Genomic DNA, 20,460 nt, shown 5'->3' with positions numbered 1-20,460 from the left:
TATAGTGGTATTAGATGTTTCTGGTATAGAGTTATAATTCATGTCTTGCTATAATCAAAGAGATTCAAGTTTTTGCTGTCGCTTTGAAGAGGTTATGCAGTATTTCAAGTGGATTTCAAAACTGCAATATACATTTGAATTTGAACAACAGTAACAGATAACCATAACAGACAAAGAAAGAATACAATACTTTTAGTCCTTATCTGACATACACCACTCCATATCTGATTTTTTTACGCCAAAGAACTATGACTTTTTAATGATAATTTTACTTCGATCTTCTTTTCCCAGATAGAAGAATTGGAACTACGAAGCAAGATCGAACAATTACCTCGCAAAAGTAAAACAAAGCCTCAAGAAGATGGAAGGAACGATGAGTTTTGTGCCACTTTGCAGGACACACAAAACCTAAAAGAAGAAGAAGAAGAAGAAGAACGAGACGAGGTCTCCATAGAGTCGTCGCCAAATGTCTCTGCTACCTATTACTCTTTCTTCGACAATTTAGTGTTTAAACCAGGGTGCACTTCACAAAATCAGGAGCTCTATCCGGTTAGTTTATTTTTCGTCAAGTTCTTCGAATGATGAAGTTCAGCAGGTTGTGAATGCACGTATGTTGGCTACTTGCATATAGTTCATAGGAGTGATACGCCGCAGAAAACAATCAAGACTGCCACATCTATTACATTTGACACGTGGTATTTTTTTATGTACGAACATTTACAAAACATAGTTTCCTTGAACCTAATTACACGTCTTCATTATTTATTTTATATTCATGTGTGAATCATATATATATATATATATATATATATATATATATATATATATATATGTGTGTGTGTGTATATATATACATATACACTGTATATATATATATATATATATATATATATATATATATATATATATATATATATATACATACACACATCAGTTCCTAGGTGTCAGTTCAATTTCTTTAAACAACTCCTCATTTCATTTATACTCCCACATTTTTGTGTTTACTCCGCGTAGGCTATGCAGACAATTTGTCAGTAGTGCATGATATATTCCCTAATTTATTATTCAACAATGCAATAATACCTAATCAATTAATAATTAACTTTATAAAGTTTTATTACATTTGAATAACGAACATTTAACGCTTTCACCATCTGTCCTTTATTTGTTATTTATCTTCGAGTACGAAATTTTAATATCAAGATCTTTCTGTTCAAAATTTAAATACTTGAAAGGATTAATAGATTATATTTCAAATTAAATTTCGTAGAGTTTATATAGAAAATTGTCGTTTCAACCGTCTTGTGAGGTGGGCGGTGCCATTATGGTAAGAAAAACTCACTTTCAAGTAGGCCTTACACGAGACATTTACTATACCATATCAAAGGTTGCAGGCCTTCAGGGTTTTATAATAAGACATTTCAGTACTTGATTATAAGGGGACTTTCATTAAAGGCAGACATGAGGTGACTTTGGCCCCGAAATTTCGAAAATGTTATTGAAAATTGGTTCGATGTTTTAACCTTAACTTTAGATTGCCACCTTTCATCATCATATCTTTCAATCTAAATTAGCAATCGCGACCCTCCTCCGCGTATCGGTAGCTCTCGACAAGTTTAAATGTCACTCATGAATGGCAGAGGCAAGGGACAGTGACAATGCCATAGCAGCACATTGGACTAGAGACTCTATATGTACATGTGATCAGCGCTTAAGCCCCCTTGCACCAAAGCTAGGACCAGGGAGGTCCAGGCAGTGCCTGGTGATGACTCCCCCTTGCACCTAAGCTAGGACCAGGGAGATCCAGCACGTGCCTGGTGATGACTCAGTAGGCAGACCTATAGGCTCCCCCCCCCCATCTTCATCTCACAAGGATAGTGAGGTTGTAAGCACTACAAGAATCTATCTAGCTTAGCTGGTCTTGAACCCCAGTCTAGCAGATCTCCAGGCAGGGACGTTTCATATAGGCTACCACAACCACTAACTTTTAGCCTACAGTTCTTTATTTATCGTGTCATGCAATGCTTGAAAATGTTGCCAACCCTCAGCTTATAGAATCAGAAAATGTTTGAAAAAATAAGCAGTTATTTTCTTATCGAATTGGTGCTCCTTTACTGTCATGGAATGGTGAAAAGTATTGGTGTATTTATTGTTGTAACAGAAATATTTAAAAACATTTGTCGGTTTTTTTTTTTTTTGCTGATGGGGTCATGCATGCTTGAAGACATTATAGTTCACTTTTTATCATATATTGGATATTTTAAAAGTATTTTCAGTCAGGTCATTAATGGAAGCATTGGCAACTTCTATAATGTCACAAGAGGCATGGAAAGCCTTCATCATTTTCTGCTTATCATTCCAGGAAGTGTTGGGAAACATTGAACCCTTGATCCCAGGAGAGCCTTTTACCTTAGAGGAGCTACAGATTAACAACACTGCCTTAGACTTGGAACCTAGGGACTTCGGGCAACGTAAGTGACAACTTTCATAATGACAACGAACACTTCTTCACTCCTCTCTTTTATTTCCTTGTTTTATGAAGGGATGCATTTGTAAAGGAATGGAAGCTATGCATTTTTTTCCAAGGTGTCAGTCCTTTGGGATGTGCCTATAGTCAATTCTTTTTAGTGAGGCAGATTTGCACCGACTCGCTGGGGTGCCCTTTTAGCTCGGAAAAGTTTCCTGCTCGCTGATTGGTTGGACAAGATAATTCTAACCAATCAGAAAGCAGGAAACTTTTCCAAGCTAAAAGGGCACCGCTGCGAGTCGGTACATATATGCACCTCATTAAAAAAAATTGAGTATAGTTACTCAATTTCTGATGTTTGGTTTTAAACAGAAAGTTACAGGATTAAAAGTTTTCCGAAGATTCGAATGTGTTTTGAAAATTAATATTGTTTAGACAAACAATGTTTTTTTTTTTTTCATGTGAATTCCACCATGAAGGAATGAACCATGTTAGACGAACCATAATGTGCGTGACTTCATTATACTAAATACAAATCTAGGTTACGATTGCTGACTTGATTCACAAATATATTAGTGTCTGCATGTCCGAGTTTGTTCTTGACGTGTTTTTCCCTTTTTACATAGGTGTTTCAGTTTATACCTACGATTTTATTAACCGCAACATCCCAATATCATTCAAGAATATAGTGCATGGCAACTTCTTGTCGTTAGACTTCCACTAACTGTCGTGGCTGGTTTTGCAAGACATAGAGATTTAATGAAACTTTATGAAAGACTGATAGAGTTGGAATTCTAACTTGCATGAACGATTGTACATACAAAACCGCTGGAGGAATTCGTTATACCATTGTTATTATTTCCAAACGTTTGTTTGTAAATCAATAAAAAAAAATTCTAGCATAGTCACAAATCCTGATGATTTACTAATGCATGTGATGATATGCTCAGATATCAAATGACATTATCTAGCCCAAACCTGCAGGCTTATTAAAGAAATTACAAACAATTTGTAAGAAAACTAACGGGTCTTCATTTGCAATTGCAGAGGGATCAGGAGATTGTTCTCAGGATGAGGAGGATAGCGAGGAATCAGTCGAATCAGCTGAATCTTAATATTTCTTTCGTATCGTGAGACATCTGACATACTTGTACAGTATATGTTTAGCTCTTTGTGTCTTGAAAGATCTGAAGTGATTTAAAGTTTTTCTGGGTATGAAGGATCTGAAATATCTCATCGTGTCGTAAAAGTGTTTGGAGATTTGTCTTCCTACCATGATTGATTTAAACTTACTTTGTGTTGTGAAATGATATCTTTTTGTCTGGAAAGATTGGATATATATCTGCATGTCATGAATGCTCTGAAATATTTGTGTGTGAAGGACCTGAAGCGTGTCTTATTGTTGTGAAGCTTCTAAAGTACTCTTCATACAATGCATTTGAAATATGTATCCGTGTCGTGAAGTTCTAAAATAAGTTTATTTGCCTTGATAAGTACTCTCCGGGATGCATTCTGCTTCTTTCTCTTACCTCCAAAGAATCCTCGTCTGGAACTCGCATGGCCTTCCTGGTCTGCTGGATGAGGCGTTCCAGAGGTGTCTGCTGGCTTTTGTCACCCTAGAAATCATTTATGACTTTAGAAAATCTTGTAAAATGAACAATTTAATTTAAAAAATTGGGTCATGTGCAAATTGCTGTATCTTCATATTATAAATATTCTTTTGCTACAAATCAAACTGGTTCCTGAGTTGCAAAGCAATCCTAAAAAAAATAGCATTTCAATATTTGAATATGGAACGTATAGACATATTCAGATACGTAATGCTTAAACGAATAAGGTGTTATAGATAGCAATACATGAAACATTCATAAATATGTTTACATCTACATTTTTTTTTGTAGGTCCGAGTTCAGGACATTATTGCATAATCGTGGCTTTCTTGTAACCAGTTGTATAATCTGTAGACTTTGCGAGTATTTTTGCTGATGCATGTTATGATGAAACTAGTTTGTGATAAACTGCTGAGTTTTATTAACCATCGTTTCATGTTTAATATGTATTCTACTAAATGGAGTAAACTTTGCACACACACACACACACACACACACACACACACACACATATATATATATATATATATATATATATATATATATATATATATATATATATATATATATACTGTATATATGCATTACAGCCATGAAAAGAAAAGTGAAAAGACGGAGTTAGTACTTTCGTCTTATTGGTGACATCATCGGACTATAATGAGCCTGGTAATGTTACCAATAAGACGATAGTACAGCATTTGTTATTATTATTATTATGATTATTATTATTATTATTATTATTATTATTATTATTATTAATAGCCAAGCTGCAACCCTGATTGGAAAAGTAGAATGATATAAGCCCAAGGGTTCCAACAGGGAAAGTAGTCCAATGAGTAAGGGAAATGATGGAATAGCAAATAAACTTATGTATATATATATATATATATATATATATATATATATATATATATATATATATATAGTGTGTGTGTGTGTGTATGTGTGTGTTCTCATATACGGTTCAAGTGTTCTTAAGAATAAGAATGTGGACAATTTACTTTCGTTAGAACTGGAAATTTACAACTGTTCGAATGCTCTTACGAAAAATTATAAACATCTGTCAGTAACAGACACCACTCCTAGATAAGTCCAGTTATTATATGGTTAGTTTTTCATTCGCTTACTGCGTGATTACTTATCAATAAACATATCGATATGGTGCATTTGATCATTTGAAATATTATTGAGCACCTGTATAAATTGATAATTTTAGTTTTGTAAAGAATAGTGTGCTCAGTTGAAACTGTGAATGGTTTTGAAAGGAAAGAAATTATTCTTTAAAGGAAGTTAACTACCGAAGTGGCGAACACCTTAAAGCAGGTCGTTTGCGCTCGGTTTGTTTTGTTTTCGTTTAACGTTGTCCTTGGCATGAATGAGAAGGTTTACAATTTGCTACACCCTCAGTTTCTAGCTTGATGTTGTGGTAAATCAACCGTTAAGATTTGTGTTCCCGTAAATGTTTTAACAATTAAAAGCGATACCCGTGCTTTCCGTGAAGTGTTATCAACATATTTATTTTTATCGAAATGTCGTCAAAATGTGGATTTACTCGATTTCTTACAAAGTTGATTACTTTTAAAAATCGATTTTTGTTTTGCCATTTAATACCGTATTAATCTATCTTAAAAGTCGTAACTTATCATTTACAATGATTTACTGCACAATAAGTTTGAATCGATTTCAATTCCATCTTTTTATTGATTGCATTACAACTTCATATATAATGCATCTTAATTTGTCACAATTCTGTATTCATTTTTAATTAATGGGGTTATAGGTCAAATTATCAGTACTATGGAACAGTAAGTCGGTGGGGAGTTCGTTAGCTCAGTCCATTTTGGGGAGTAGCCTACTTGGAAAACTTAAAACTGACTGAGGGAATATTCCTATTACAAGGACTCTGAACCTTACATCCTACAAGAGGGGTTATATCACGCGTAAGAGCATGGAAATGGAAATAAAACTTCGGCAAAGGATCCAGTTCTCCTGTAAGGTAAGACTTAAACGTGAATTTGTAAGTAAATAAAACTATGTAGATGCAGAACCATATTCAGGGGTAGGTTAAAATCGAGCCGTATTCCAACTGATCTTTAAACACTTATTGGTTATGTAGTTGAATGCATCTAATTAGAAATATGTACAGTGTAGTTAACTTACCAAGCATTAGGATTGCCAGCCAATTTTCATAAATCTGCTTCACGCTTCTGTATTCTAAAGGAATTTGCACCCGATCGAAAGATTTGTCAGTGTTTTCGTGATTTAGTGGATGAGTAAAGGACGTTAATGTAGGCCTAAGGGGTTAAATAGATGAAGATTGAGTATATGAAACGGTTTTGCATTTATTTTACCCTAACAATAGCGAAGGTTTCTTAAATCAGTCCTCAAACTTGTATCAAAATTTAGGGTTTTCATAGTCTTTTCTTAAAATTCGATGACGATGGCTTAAGTTTCCTGTTAACACATAAGTTCAGTTAGAAGTGTTTAGTAATTCTTTTGTCAAGTAACGTACCCCTAGGTTATTTGTTAAGTTTTTATACTGTAAAATTAAAGATCTCACAACCACTATATGGTCTTATACATCCCAATACACGTTATAGAATTCGCGAATTCCCCCTCAACATAATACAGTAACTGGATCAGGAAAATCATTTTATCCGAAGTATCCATATATTCATCAGTAAATACTCAACATGGCCGTTGGCCCTTCATATCCCAGAAAGAAATAACTAAAAAATTACCCTCTATTGATCATTAGTATTACGGAATTAAGGACATGAAAAATTGAAACATAACCTAAGACCAAAGGTTTCATAACTAATATAGTATATATATATATATATATATATATATATATATATATATATATATTATATATATATAATTATATATATATATACAGTATATATATATATATATATAAATATATATATATATATATATTTTATATATATACAGTATATATATGTATGTGCATATATAAATGTGTATATATATATATATATATATATATATATATGTATATATATATATATATATGTATATATATATACACTATATATATATATATATATATATATATATATGTATGTGCATATATAAATGTATAAATACTGTATATATATATGTATATATATGTATGTGCATATATAAATGTATAAATACTGTATATATATGTATATATATGTATGTGCATATATAAATATATATATATATACATATATAATACACACACACACACACACATATATATATATATATATATATATATATATATATATATATATATATATATTACTAGCTAAGCTACAACCCTATTAGGGAAATAAGGAAATACATTAAGTACAGTATATGAAAAGTCATGAATAAAGATTATAAAATATCTTGAGATCAATAGATTAATGTAATTCCTTATTTCCATAATAGGGTTGTAGCTTAGCTAGTGATATATATATATATATATATATATATATATATATATATATATATATATATATATATATATATATTACTAGCTAAGCTACAACCCTATTAGGGAAATAAGGAAATACATTAAGTAAAGGCATGAATAAAGATTATAAAATATCTTAAGCTCAATAACAACGTTAGAATAGCATATGCCATATATAAACAATGAGGAGACACTTGTGTCAACCTGTTTTACATAAAAACATAATCTGCAAGATTGAACTTGTGGAATTCCACCGATTCAACTGCCTGATTTAGGAAGATCATTCCACAATATGGGCACAGCTGGAGTAAAACTTCTATAATACTATTATGTAGTTTTGAGCCTTATGATAGAGAAGGAAAGAGTGTTAGAATTAACTGCGTACTAAGTATTATGTACAGAATTGTAGTCTTGGAAGATCCAAATGCAAAGGATTGTCAGTGTTATGAAAAATCTTGCGAAATAATAGATCGAGAGTGCCAAAGATTAATATCGGAGTAAGAAATTTAATTGACCGTAAGTTTTTGAAGATGCGAGTAAGCAGTTGAAGGTCAGACAGAAGAACAATACTCGAAACAAAGTTATTAAAGATTGAAAACGTATGGGTGTACTAATTACTGTTGTTCTCAGAAAAAAAAATAGTTTTGTCAGATTATGATGTGTGTGAATTTAGTCTCTCTCTCTCTCTCTCTCTCTCTCTCTCTCTCTCTCTCTCTCTCTCTCTCTCTCTCTCTCTCTCTCTCTCTCCATAAAACGAAAAAGGTTAAATTGTTGATGAATTTAATCATGGCGTGAAAGAAGTGAGATTGGTTTGAAGAGATGGGATTTGATGTATAGATACTTAATGTTGTCTCCACTATTAACTTCTGGAACAGAGATTGTCGATTAGTGTTTCCTTCGTAATTTAAATTCTTTTATTGATAGAGGGGAAGTAGTAGTGATGTAGATAAGCTTAGTTTAGTTTTTCGTTTCCTAGTTCCCCTTTGCAATCTTCGAAGGGAGAATTGGAAGGAAATGGAAGAAGAGAAATGTATATTCGAACATCTAAAATCATTTCTTGATTCTTCAAGGTACTCTTACTTGTCCATCCTGAGTTATGATAGGTACACTGAAGGGGGGTAAACGGGGCAGCTCCCTATAGGCCGTGATCTCCTCGATAAAGAAAGTCCTCCAAACCGGGGAGGGCTGACGGAGGATCAGTCGAACCCCTATGACATCCTGCCAGTCAACTCTGCTCTGCAAATTAAGAACGTATCGCTTAGTGCCTTAGTCAATGGTTTTAGAAAGCATTACTGCTGTCTCTGCATGATCTGCTCTAGACAGATGGGTAGTTACGTTGATCTAAACAGTATTCTCATTCTTGTCTCAAAGATTAATGTGTGTGTATATATATATATATATATATATATATATATATATATGTTATATATATATATATATATATATATATATATATATGTTATATATATATATATATATATATATATATATATATATATATATATATCATCATCATCATCATCATCATCAACAACAATCGTTGCTAGGCCACTGGAGGACAAAGGCCTCAGACGTCCTTCAACACGTGTCTGTTTATGGGCTATACCCGCAAATTTTCTTAGTTCGTCAATCCATAAATACTTATATATATATATATATTATTATTATTATTATTACTTACTAAGCTACAACCCTAGTTGGAAAAGCAGTATGCTATAAGCCCAGGGGCTCCAACAGGGAAAATAGCTCAGTGCGGAAAGGAAAAAAGGAAAATAAAATATTCTAAGAAGAGTAACAACAATAAATATCTCCTATATAAACTATAAAAACTTTAACAAAACAAGAGGAAGAGAAATAAGATAGGAGAGTGTGCTCGAGTGTACCCTCAAGCAAGAGAACTCTAACCCAAGACAGTGAAAGGCCATGGTACAGAGGCTATGGCACTACCCAAGACTAGAGAACAGTGGTTTGATTTTGGAGTGTCCTTCTCCTAGAAGAGCTGCTTACCATAGCTAAAGAGTCTCTTCTACCCTTACCAAGAGGAAAGTGGCACTGAACAATTACAGTGCAGTAACCCCTTGGGTGATGAAGAATTGTTTGGTAATCTGTGTTGTCAGGTGTATGAGGATAGAGGAGAATATGTAAAGAATATGCCAGACTATTCAGTGTGTATGTAGGCAAAGGGAAAATGAACCGTAACCAGAGAGGAGGATCCAATGTAGTACTGTCTGGCCAGTCAAAAGACCCCATAACTCTCTAGCGGTAGTATCTCATATATATATATATATTTATATTATGTGATATATATAATATATATACATGTATATATAATATATACATACATATACTACAGTGTATATATATATATATATATATATATATATATATATATATATATATATATATATATATATATAGTGCCTGTTACTTTAAGGTGAAACCATGAATGGCTAATTAATAGGCTATTATTTAGTCAACCAAACCTATCTCTCTTAATAAGTCGTAAGAGATAAGGTTAGCATTTTTGCGTTGAACTTCAAAATAAGTAACCCCTGATACATTAGTGAACATTGACAGTTTTTGTTTTCAGCTAAAATTCCCTTAGAATTAGTTCCATTTTGCCAGCTGGTGGCATGGCATTGAAAGATACTATATAACGTAATTGTTTAGTTCATGGAAGAATTTGTGACATTATAGTATATCCTTTTCTTATACATTGGAAGAGAATGTGAGAGATAGTCATCAGTCGTGATAATTAAGGAAATAACGTTGAAAAAAATCTGCACATTCAAGTTGTGCAATTAAATAAACTAAAAGTGAATTTCTAAGGAAAGGGAGTAGCAGTGAAATTAGCACCAAAGTTGAAACTTTGTCAACACTACTTTATATTGCGCCAATTATTCTTTCTTACTTTTTAGGTGCATTACTTTTTAAAACGTGACATCAATTAAAAAGGCAAAGAATTTTTCATCTTTGTTATACCATTAAATTTTATATTTAGTCATGAAGAATGAAATTATTTTAATGATGTAAAGATAAGAAGGCCAGGCATGCATACAGAAATTACGTTCTGTCATTGAAAAAATCTGTTTACCAATGATAAACTCGCCGTATCTAGCGGTTGAGTTATTCATGAAACACAAAGGAAGGAAAGAAGTTCCACAATTTAAGCGAACGATAAAGTTTGGGATTTTAAAAGAAAATTAAGCCTTTAGTTGCCTATAAAATAAGACTGAGAAAGAATTATTTAATTCATTGTACTACTTTCTTTGTGACCAATTACTTTCTATCTTACCTCGAGACACGTAATCGAGACGAAGTCGTGACTTGCCGTCTCCGTGTGTGGGTGGGGCATTAGCACCTTATTTCTCACGCCCACATGCCATGAAGAAGGGTCCTTCCAAGCCCATGCCGCTTCTCCTCCAGCATCCCCTCCGAGTAGGCCGGCACCGACGACGCCGCCCAAGGGGAGCGTCGATGCTGCCGCGCATCGCAGAACGTGAATGCCCACGGCCCAGGTGTAGTAATTTCGGAAGGTTATTTCGCCGATCTTGAAAATTTTGGGAGAAAAATGAAATCTCGTAGTTGCTACCATACAATGGAGTTTGATGTAGAAGTCCTTTGTAAAGATCAATTTTTTTCGGTCTAGATGTTCGTAAATATAGAGATTTTTTAATAAATTAAGACTTTTCATAATACGATTATTGTCTAAAGTGATTGATGTAGGCTACAACTCTGAATTGATATTTTTCTTATTCCAGTCCTCGTTTGTGCCAATCTTCAATTAGTTACGTCTTGATGAAAAGTATTGCGGTATTCATTTATTCATCAATGTAGTTACTTTAATATACCGGTGTTTTGATCCTTGATATAAAAGATTGTATCAATGCATTAATTTTTAAGGCTCCTATTTGATTGATAAAGTCTCACTGGATGTTGTCAGTTGTCATGATTTTAACGTCGGTACTTTGTTTATTTTCTAAAAGAATTTTGTAGTAGTTCAAAATAAATGCTCTGTCTACACTCATACAATTGGAAATATAATACGCAGAATCCAAATCTCAGTAAGTACCTGCATTTTCTGTAAAATTAAGGAAAAAAGTGTTGCATAGATAACTACATAAGGAAAAGTAATTAAACCACGAAACGACAAACTCATATGAAGAAAGCATAACTTATATTCACCTGTGTTGGTTGAGGAAACGTCAGGGTTATGACGTAGCATCCTGTGCGGGGAGAGAGAGCGGCCTCATCCACGTACACAGGAGTCGGCCCAGACTGCGTAAAGGCCACAGTTTCGCGAGACATTCTGATTGTTGGTCTGTGATTATTGGTAAAGAAGAAAAATTATGAATAACTCATTCAGATGAAGATAACTTCAATAAAATTATACGGCATCTGATACAGCCATTGATTCCAATTTTGCTTGTTTTGACACGTTCTTCTGGCGTATTATTATTATTATTATTATTATTATTATTATTATTATTGTTATCAGATGTTATAAGTATTACTATCATAATTATTATTTTTGTTATCAGATGTTATAAGTATTACTATTATAATTATTATTATTATTATGTTGGATTATTTTTATTATTATTATTATTATTATTATTATTATTGTGGTGGATTATTATTATTATTATTATTATTATTATGGTGGTGGGTCTTTCCTTCAAAAGAATACTTTTTAGTTCTCACGCAGTGTTTATTGTATGCCCAACATTTCTAACATTCACCTTTTGTTATACTTATATTTCCGTTCCACCCCCACCCCACATTTTCTCAAATCTATCATTTGGATTTGTTTTAGTGAGTACGTTTATTTGCCTTGTTCCTTCCATCAGGCGAGCTCCTTTGAATTTCCAGCTGTTGTCAAAGTTTTTGATACATTTTCATTAGATTGTCTTTTCGAGTTTTCACTCTGTTGTTTTAGGAGTTAACTTTCAAATACTGTAGTTTGGGAATCATATGCTCCAAAACTGTTCCCAGCATCTTCGTTACATCGTGGCTACATTGATTTGATTGTTCCTCCTGCTACTTCATACCAAAAAAGAAATTTTTTCAATTGTACGTTGCATCAGTAGGGCTTCTAATATTTATGTTTCATAATCTACATCATGAAGTACTTTGAAAGATCTAATATATTAACCTTGGACTTTATGGACAGCCAGTGGAGTTTAATGACGATTTAGGTATTAGGTTGGCCAGGGCACCAACCATCCGTTAAGATACTACTGCTAGAGAGTTATGGGGGTCCTTTGACTGGCCAGACAGTACTACATTGGATCCTTCTCTCTGGTTACGGCTCATTTTCCCTCTGCCTAACATATACCGAATAGTCTGGCTTATTCTTTACATATTCTTCTCTGTCCTCATACACCTGACAACACTCTATGATTACCAAACAATTCTTCTCTCAAGGGGTTAACTACTGCACTGTAATTGTTCAGTGGTCACTTTCCTCTTGGTAAGGGTAGAAGAGACTCTTAAGCTATGGTAAGCAGCTCTTCCAGGAAAAGGACACCCCAAAATTAAACCATTATTCTCTAGTCTTGGGTAGTGCCATAGCCTCTGTACCATGGTCTTCCACTGTCTTGAGTTAGAGTTCTCTTGCTTGGGAGTACACTCGGGCACAATATTCTATCTCATTTCTCTTCCTCATGCTTTGTTAAAGTTTTTGTAGTTTATATAGGAGATATTTATTTCAATGTTACTGTTCTTAAAATATTTTCTTTTTCTTTGGTTCCTTTTCTTACTGGGCTATTTTCCCTGTTGGAGTCCCTGGGCTTATAGCATTCTGCTTTTCCAACTAGGGTTGTAGCTTAGCAATTTATAATAATAATAATAATAATAATAATAATAATAATAATAATAATAATAATAATAATTTGACCTCATAACTCGCATTATTTTCATTATTCGCTTGGCAGCCTAGTTAATGTTAGGAAATTAATTTTTTAGCCTTATCTTCTCGTTCTTATCTGGGAATTACATGTTTTAAAAAGATATTTTGATACAGTACTTTCGGATGAGTTGTAGTAATTAAAATTGGCAATGCCCAATTCGTAGAATTTGAGTCACATTAAGGTATTCATAAATTACTACGGATAATTGTCTCACTCGATTAGCTATTTATCATTCTGCATTACCTGTGTTGTTGTCCTCTTAAAAAAAAAAAAATTTTCGGTTTTACCTGGATAATATTTATTTTTTCTTAAACGTAATGTTTAATTTGGACATGCCAACGGTATTATCTGTAACCAGATAGAACTGTCTATCGTCGGCAAAAATATAAAATCAAGTTAATTTATTATTTGTTTCATAATCAACAACAATATAATAGTGTATATATTAAAGTTGTTTTACCTTTAAACTGCTTAAATTTTGGAGTTTTGCGTAGCTTTTCTTTAATCTAAAACGCCAAATCGCAATATGTTTGTATACCCACAATACTGAGGTTTCTTGATATATTTTTGTAACTGAATCCTGGTAATTGATGTTTCAATTTTGTTGATACTAAAATTACTAAGAGTATGTAACATTGAATTGTTATGAATTATAAAACAAATTAAAATATAATTACATTAAAGATTAATGACCATAGATAAAAAGCTAATAACATTAAAGATTAGTGGCCATAAATACCAGCTTTACTCAATTTGAAAACAAATTATTTGGTCTGAACATAATCTTTGTCGAAGTTCGATTTCCACAAGCCATTATTGCAAATCACTTTTATTGTATCATCCTCGAAGTATTTCACTTCCAATTCTTCTATTATAAGCTCATATAAAGCTAATTACCTCTCTGGTAAGATGTTCATTTCAAGATGTCCATCCATCTGCTGAAATGGCCCCTTTTTTATATGTTTATCGCCTTCATATTTAAAATTGCTTTTTTTACGTCACTTTTTTTTTTAATCTTGTGGCATTTATCATATCCGATATAACGTGAACACGTCAGGATTTTTTTGCTATTCCCGTGTGTGTTGATTTCCTTTTGTTAATACTTTGAAATATGAGTTTCTTTCCTAATTACACACACATACAAACACACACACACACACACATATATATATATATATATATATATATATATATATATATATATATATATATATATATATATATATCTATATATCTATATATATCTATCTCTATCTATATATATATATATATATATATATATATATATATATATATATATATATCTATCTATCTATCTATATATATATATATATATATATATATATATATATATATATATATATATATATATATATATATGTGTGTGTGTGTGTGTGTGTGTGTGTGTTATCATCCTCATCTCCTCCTACACCTATTGACGAATTACTTTTCAATTTAAATAATTCAATCATTAAAACAAATGGCATACAACTTTCACTTCGAAAACATAAGAAATAACATACCTCTGTAATATATCCTTGTTATCTTCCGTATATCATGCATATGGTCAACAAACAATGAAAAACTTAAAAGGCAACTAATCCAGTAGCAGACGTCTTCACTTCATAGACCAGACTATATCACCCATAGTTTTAATGTTTTGCTTAGATGAAATACTTCAGAAATAGGAGTAGATATTTTAAACATCTTATCACTATAACTTTAGTAGCTTTTGTGTTTGTGTAAACACAACTTATTCATGAACGGATACATGCAAAATGATTTCGAAGGTACTTCCTCCACACTTTTACGAACACTGTACCCATAGCGTCGCCGTTGCTATGCTGGTTGCTACGGACGCCTTAGAGATACGAACCGATGTTAATGTTTACCATTTTCTGCGCAAGCTGACACGTGTGTGTATATTTACTTACATGCTTATTCCATTGCATAGTGATGTCATATTGTAGCCTACACATTATAAAATGTGAAGAACTACATACGACTTGGGTTACTCACGTTGCATTCTAAACGCTACTTTATTCTAAAAATCACAGCATAACATTCTTCGTCATTTTTTCATATATATAATACTGCTTGACGATGAATTTGCTTCTTGTGAAACTTTAAAATCCCGTTTGAATACCGTCAAATGTTGTTTGTTATGTGCATGGAGTATGATACCGTTAGATATTCAGATTGGCATGAGAAATAAGACATTATGATGACGAGATGGCTAACAAACTGAAACGCATTGTTTTGATTGAAAATATGCCGGTTTTTTTTTTTTTTTCTCAAGAATCCGGCCAAGATGGAAAGCTTTTGTTTTAAATTAGTCCAAATGAAGAAGTCTACTGCAAAATAGATTAGTTTAGTTAAGAGCAAAGAACTGTGAACTGATAACCTAATTCTCTTTTCAAGGCCACAACCGTGCCGAAGAATTTTTTTTTTTTTTTTTTTTTTTTTGTAGGGAAGAAGAGTCTGATTTAACCTCGAGGGGAAATTACATATATCTCTTACTGGAAACAGAAATGAGAAAAATAAATGTTTTGTATATTTTTTCTTTTTACTAGCCAGATAACTTTGCAGCCTGTGAATCAAAATACGATTTTAATTAAACACAGCTTAAGTTCTTTTCATAAATAAATAAAATAAAAAGTCAGGTGCTATTGAAACCAATTCCCAAATAAAATTTAGAGCCAAAGAATAATGGATGAAATAGAAATTGCAAATGGAAAAATTTGGCAAGTCAAGGTAATATTAGAAACTATCTTTCGTTCTTTATCGCTATATATATATATATATATATATATATATATATATATATATATATATATATATATATATATATGTGTGTGTGTGTGTGTGTGTATATATGTGTATATATATATATATATATATATATATATATATATATATATATATGTGTGTGTGTGTGTGTACTGTATATACATATATTGTATTTTTATTTTATATTTTTTTCACTATCAACCCGTTTCTCCCATCTAGTGGGTTGTACCATAGCTCCAGAAGAAAAAAGAAACTTAGTCACGGCCATCTTCATCCTTCAAGTGGAGTATAAAGTTCCACGACGTAAGTTGCTTCATACGCATGTACTGATGTCGCATTAGCAGCACACCGAACTCTTTTACATACACTGCATCATTCACTCTATAACTTGCTCACTATGTCGTTTTTCCTTTCACACCATCTATCAAACCCTTTATAGGGTTTCCTCCTCTACTTCCATACATTTATGGATTACTGTATACAGTTTTCACTATCCTGTTGTCATCCTTTCTTTCTTTATGACCAAACCGCCTAGAAGTACTGTGATCCACCTTTTCAGGTATGGTAACATTTTTGCCACTTCTACAAGTATCCACAGTTCTCAACAGCTTATTTTTTTTTAATAACTTTGCATTCAAATCACATTTCACTGCCATAAAGGGAAAGTGGCTCAACAATCCATTCATACTTGTCCACCTTGACTTCCATAGACAATTCAATTATCTTTATTCTTTTGCACATATTCTGCGACTGTCCTTAATTCACATCAGCTGACCCACTTCTTTCTTCATGCCACTATCCATAATAATAACTCAAAGATACTTGTATGACCCAGTCTTGCATATTCTTTCACCATCGATATTACCATTCATCACTTCATACTCCTCGTTTCAGTTCACCCTCATTCCCTTATTCGTGCATACATTTAGCCTAATTTGAACTTTCTTCGCGTGCAAATGCTTTTAGTTTACCATTTTCTGTAATTTTTCTTTCATCCGGAATCAACACCATATCATTTGCAAACATTAGTTATTCCACATTCTATTCAAACCTCGTTCTATTGATCCCTGAACTTGACATATTCATAAAAAGAATCCTTGCTCTGACCTATCTCACCGCTGAATCCATAAAGATATTCAACAGTCATAGACTTAATACAGCCGTATTTGAGACCCAGTTGCACTCACATCCCTTTCTCTAATTTCTTTATATTCGGTACATATGTCTTACCACCTAGTTTGAAATACGGGGCATTCAGTGAATGTTTGATCCTGTCCTCCTATAGCTCTATACTTGCACTTCAAGAGATTGATAAAGAGGTTCTCAGCATCATTTGACGTCTTCTCTTATAATGGTTCGTTTACATTTAAATATTAGATTAGTTATTTACTAAGGTCACTGGCAAAGCGAACACAAAGTAAACCCTTTCAAAATGGAATTAAAATTTTTATTACACTTAGTACTTTTATCTCTAAATATTGGGATTTATCATTAACAGTCAGCAACAAAGCCATCGAAACTCACTTAAGTCACATTAACCTCCCTGGCCTCAGTGCCAAATCAAATAATCTAAAAGTAAAAAAATTATCCATCCAATGTAATTTGTAATAGCAAACTGGTGTTTAGGTTGATGCCAAATGGGGCGATGATACATGACTTAATTTATAACTTAAAAACTAGAAATAGGAAATTCCTAACAGTTAAGAGATAGAGAACTTTAATGGGGTTTCTTTGCATCCTGGGAATGAAAATCATATTTTCAATAGAAAATAAAAGGTGATAGAGCAACATTAGTAAAACTTGGGCATTAGAATCTAATTCCAATATGTTATATATTAGATTGGTTTGCTGTGAGCTATTAGACTAAAGTTTACCACCATCACCAATCTGCAGTTGGCCAGGGTGGTGGTGAAAACTGGCCAAATCCCAGACATGAAGCTGTGGTCGAAGGTCAAGAGCCTAGCAAGGACTATTCCCTGGACGCTTTCTTGCATATGCCCATCCATTCCATGTCTTCGAAGGCACGTTTAGCATCTCTCAGCTTCTGCGGCAGGAGGCGGGAGAACTTGGCGGGCGTGGGAGGTCCCGTTATGTTTATGTGGTGGTAGACCCCGTGCTTGGAGGGGGATCCCGGCGATTGTCGAAGTTCCGGCTTGAAAACGTCGGGGAACTTTTGAAGAAGGGCATCGTAGGGCTGTGCTACGACGGCGGAGATGGGTGTGATACCCGGACCAGCTTGTAGTGGGCGGGTTCGGCATGTCCCGGTGTCAATGAGGCGTTTCCCGGCGACGTTGATGAGTAGGCCATAGTTAGCCAGGAAGTCAGCGCCGAGGAGGGGGTGTCTGACGTTGGCGATGGCAAAGGGCTGGGAGTAAAATCGGCCCATGATTGAGATTTTAAGCACCCTAGTCCCGTAACACCGTATGGGAGATCCGTTGGCGGCGATGAGCGAGGGGGCATCACTACTAGGCGCCCGGTTTAGGTCGGCCTGTGAGGGAGGGAATGTTGACTGCATACAGCCAGTGTCAACCATAAGCCTACGGTTGGATACGGCGTCGAGGATGTAGAATCCGATCTTGCTGTGATCTGCTACTGCGGCTATGGTTGATGTCGGCGGTGGCTGGCATCAGAATTTCTTCGGGAACCTGCAGTGGGGCTGCACTTCATTGCATTGCTCCCAAACTGCTGGTAGAAACACCAAGTCAGGTTTGGTCTATGGTTCTGCTGCATTGGCTGCGGAGGTTTCTTCTTCATCAGGGCGAGGATTTCATCGTCGTCAGCAGAGGACGCCGCCGAGGAGTTGAGGGATGAGCAGCTGAAGGAGAATGATGTGCCAAGACCTCCGCAAGGCCTTGGAGGCTTCATATAATTTCTGTGCCCTTGACAGGAAGTCATTCATCGGCAGGGTGTCGGTATCGGTGAGCTGGGCTCTCACGTCCTGCGGAAGGTGTCGGAGGAATATTTCGCGAAATAGGCTTATCTCTCGTCGTCGTCCATTGGTGTCGGTCTCTGGCAGCATGAGAAGTCCAACCAGTTCATCCCATGCTTCTACGGGAGAGGTGTCGCCCATAGGTCTATTGCTGAGATCAAGGACCTTCTGTGCCCTTGCCGAGACGGAAAGCGAGTAAATATTGATTAGTTTGGTTCGCAGGTCGTCGTAGGACACTTGACCGGAGTGGCCGTTGAGCCATGGGGAGATCTTGTCAAATACATCCTCAGGGATGGAGGTCAGGATGATGTCAGCTTTGGCACAGGGGTCATTTAGCTTGGCCACCCTGAAGAGTACGTCCGCCCTCAGGAACCAGAAAGCGGTGTTGTGTTATGAGAACGGTGGCAGCTTGCCTTTGGGCGCAGCTGAGTGGTTGCTTGGCACGATGGGCTGGGTGGTTTCGTCATGGTCAGTTGATGCATCGGGCCAAGGGCGTGAGCTGGTTATGTCGAATATACTCATCGTTGCTGCCTCACAAAACCAAGTTGGATAAAGCCAAAAGACGTTGTTAAATGTTACTGGCAAAAGTAGATATACGAAGGAAACGCAGCCATAATTAGTCCGTTAATGGCAAGCCAAAACTGCTATGTGTTTCCAACATCTCCGGGGTCACCAGTTGTAAGGACAAAACGAGCAGAGAGAGACTGACAATTTACTGAACATGCAACGGTCACTATATTACAGAGTGCGGATGGATAAGTAGCCTGGAAGGGAAACATTTCCAACCGCTAAATCATTTGTTTTCATTCAAAATAAATTAACAAATATCAAGGTGGTAGCCTAATGAAATATACATTATTGTACATGAAAATGAAGCTCTCAAAGAGCACAACGTCGTTATACAAATAATAAAGTTACAATTATCAGAAAAGAGTCCAGGGGGAAGAAACACAGCAGGTAAGACTATGTCCTTACAGCCTCTTTCACAGTTATCCTCTTATCACCCAGAACTTTCTTCACTCCATCCATCCCCCCAATCATTGCCCTACCTTTTGTACTTCTCCCATCAACTCTTGCATTCATCACTTTCTTTAGCAGACAGCCACCTTCCATTCTCTCAACACGTTCATATCCACTCTAGCTGCTAAATCATTTCTTACACCTGTTCTCACCCTTACTACAGTACTTTGTTCCTAACCCTATCTAATGTAGATACACCAGCCATATTCCTCAGACACTTCATCTCAAACACACTCAATTTCTGTCTTTCCGTCACCTTCACTCCCTACAACTCCGATCCA

The 20,460-nt window shown here is 34.6% G+C and overlaps 4 protein-coding genes across 5 annotated transcripts in view; 2 read left to right on the top strand and 2 right to left on the bottom strand.

The window, feature by feature from the left end:
• Positions 1-4,423, top strand: part of LOC137657770 (uncharacterized) — a 6,161-nt gene extending 1,738 nt beyond the window's left edge. The window contains exons 3-5 of one of the 2 annotated variants that reach the window (XM_068392272.1): positions 292-549; positions 2,363-2,471; positions 3,515-4,423. In XM_068392272.1, the coding sequence (XP_068248373.1) occupies positions 292-549; positions 2,363-2,471; positions 3,515-3,582 (435 nt within the window). In that variant the 3' untranslated portion in view covers positions 3,583-4,423. The remainder of the gene's footprint in view (positions 1-291; positions 550-2,362; positions 2,472-3,514) is intronic. The other variant, XM_068392271.1, reaches the window with a different exon arrangement.
• Positions 1-11,861, bottom strand: part of LOC137657769 (nicolin-1-like) — a 15,850-nt gene extending 3,989 nt beyond the window's left edge. Inside the window, exons 1-4 of the mRNA XM_068392270.1 lie at positions 11,714-11,861; positions 10,824-11,078; positions 8,609-8,764; positions 3,997-4,083 (exon numbers count right to left, since the gene is read on the bottom strand). Coding sequence (XP_068248371.1) covers positions 3,997-4,083; positions 8,609-8,764; positions 10,824-11,078; positions 11,714-11,836 — 621 coding nt within the window. The 5' untranslated portion in view covers positions 11,837-11,861. The remainder of the gene's footprint in view (positions 1-3,996; positions 4,084-8,608; positions 8,765-10,823; positions 11,079-11,713) is intronic.
• The window catches only part of LOC137657767 (thiamine pyrophosphokinase 1), a 360,313-nt gene continuing 345,858 nt past the window's right edge, over positions 6,006-20,460 (top strand). The window contains exon 1 of the mRNA XM_068392266.1: positions 6,006-6,073. The gene's annotated coding sequence lies outside the window, so the exon portion shown is untranslated. The remainder of the gene's footprint in view (positions 6,074-20,460) is intronic.
• On the bottom strand, positions 18,200-18,763 carry LOC137657254 (uncharacterized). The gene has a single exon (XM_068391592.1). The coding sequence runs from the start codon at positions 18,761-18,763 to the stop codon at positions 18,200-18,202; it is 564 nt and encodes a 187-aa protein (XP_068247693.1).

This window comes from Palaemon carinicauda, chromosome 18, assembly GCF_036898095.1.
Source record: "Palaemon carinicauda isolate YSFRI2023 chromosome 18, ASM3689809v2, whole genome shotgun sequence".
NCBI lineage: Eukaryota > Metazoa > Arthropoda > Malacostraca > Decapoda > Palaemonidae > Palaemon > Palaemon carinicauda.
The sequence above is the reverse complement of the archived record's forward strand: the minus strand, read 5'-3'. Positions and strand labels throughout refer to the sequence as shown.

Bases quoted from the DNA above. Each gene is read 5' to 3' on its own strand.
- LOC137657254 (XM_068391592.1), bottom strand. From the start codon at position 18,763: ATGGTTGACACTGGCTGTATGCAGTCAACATTCCCTCCCTCACAGGCC.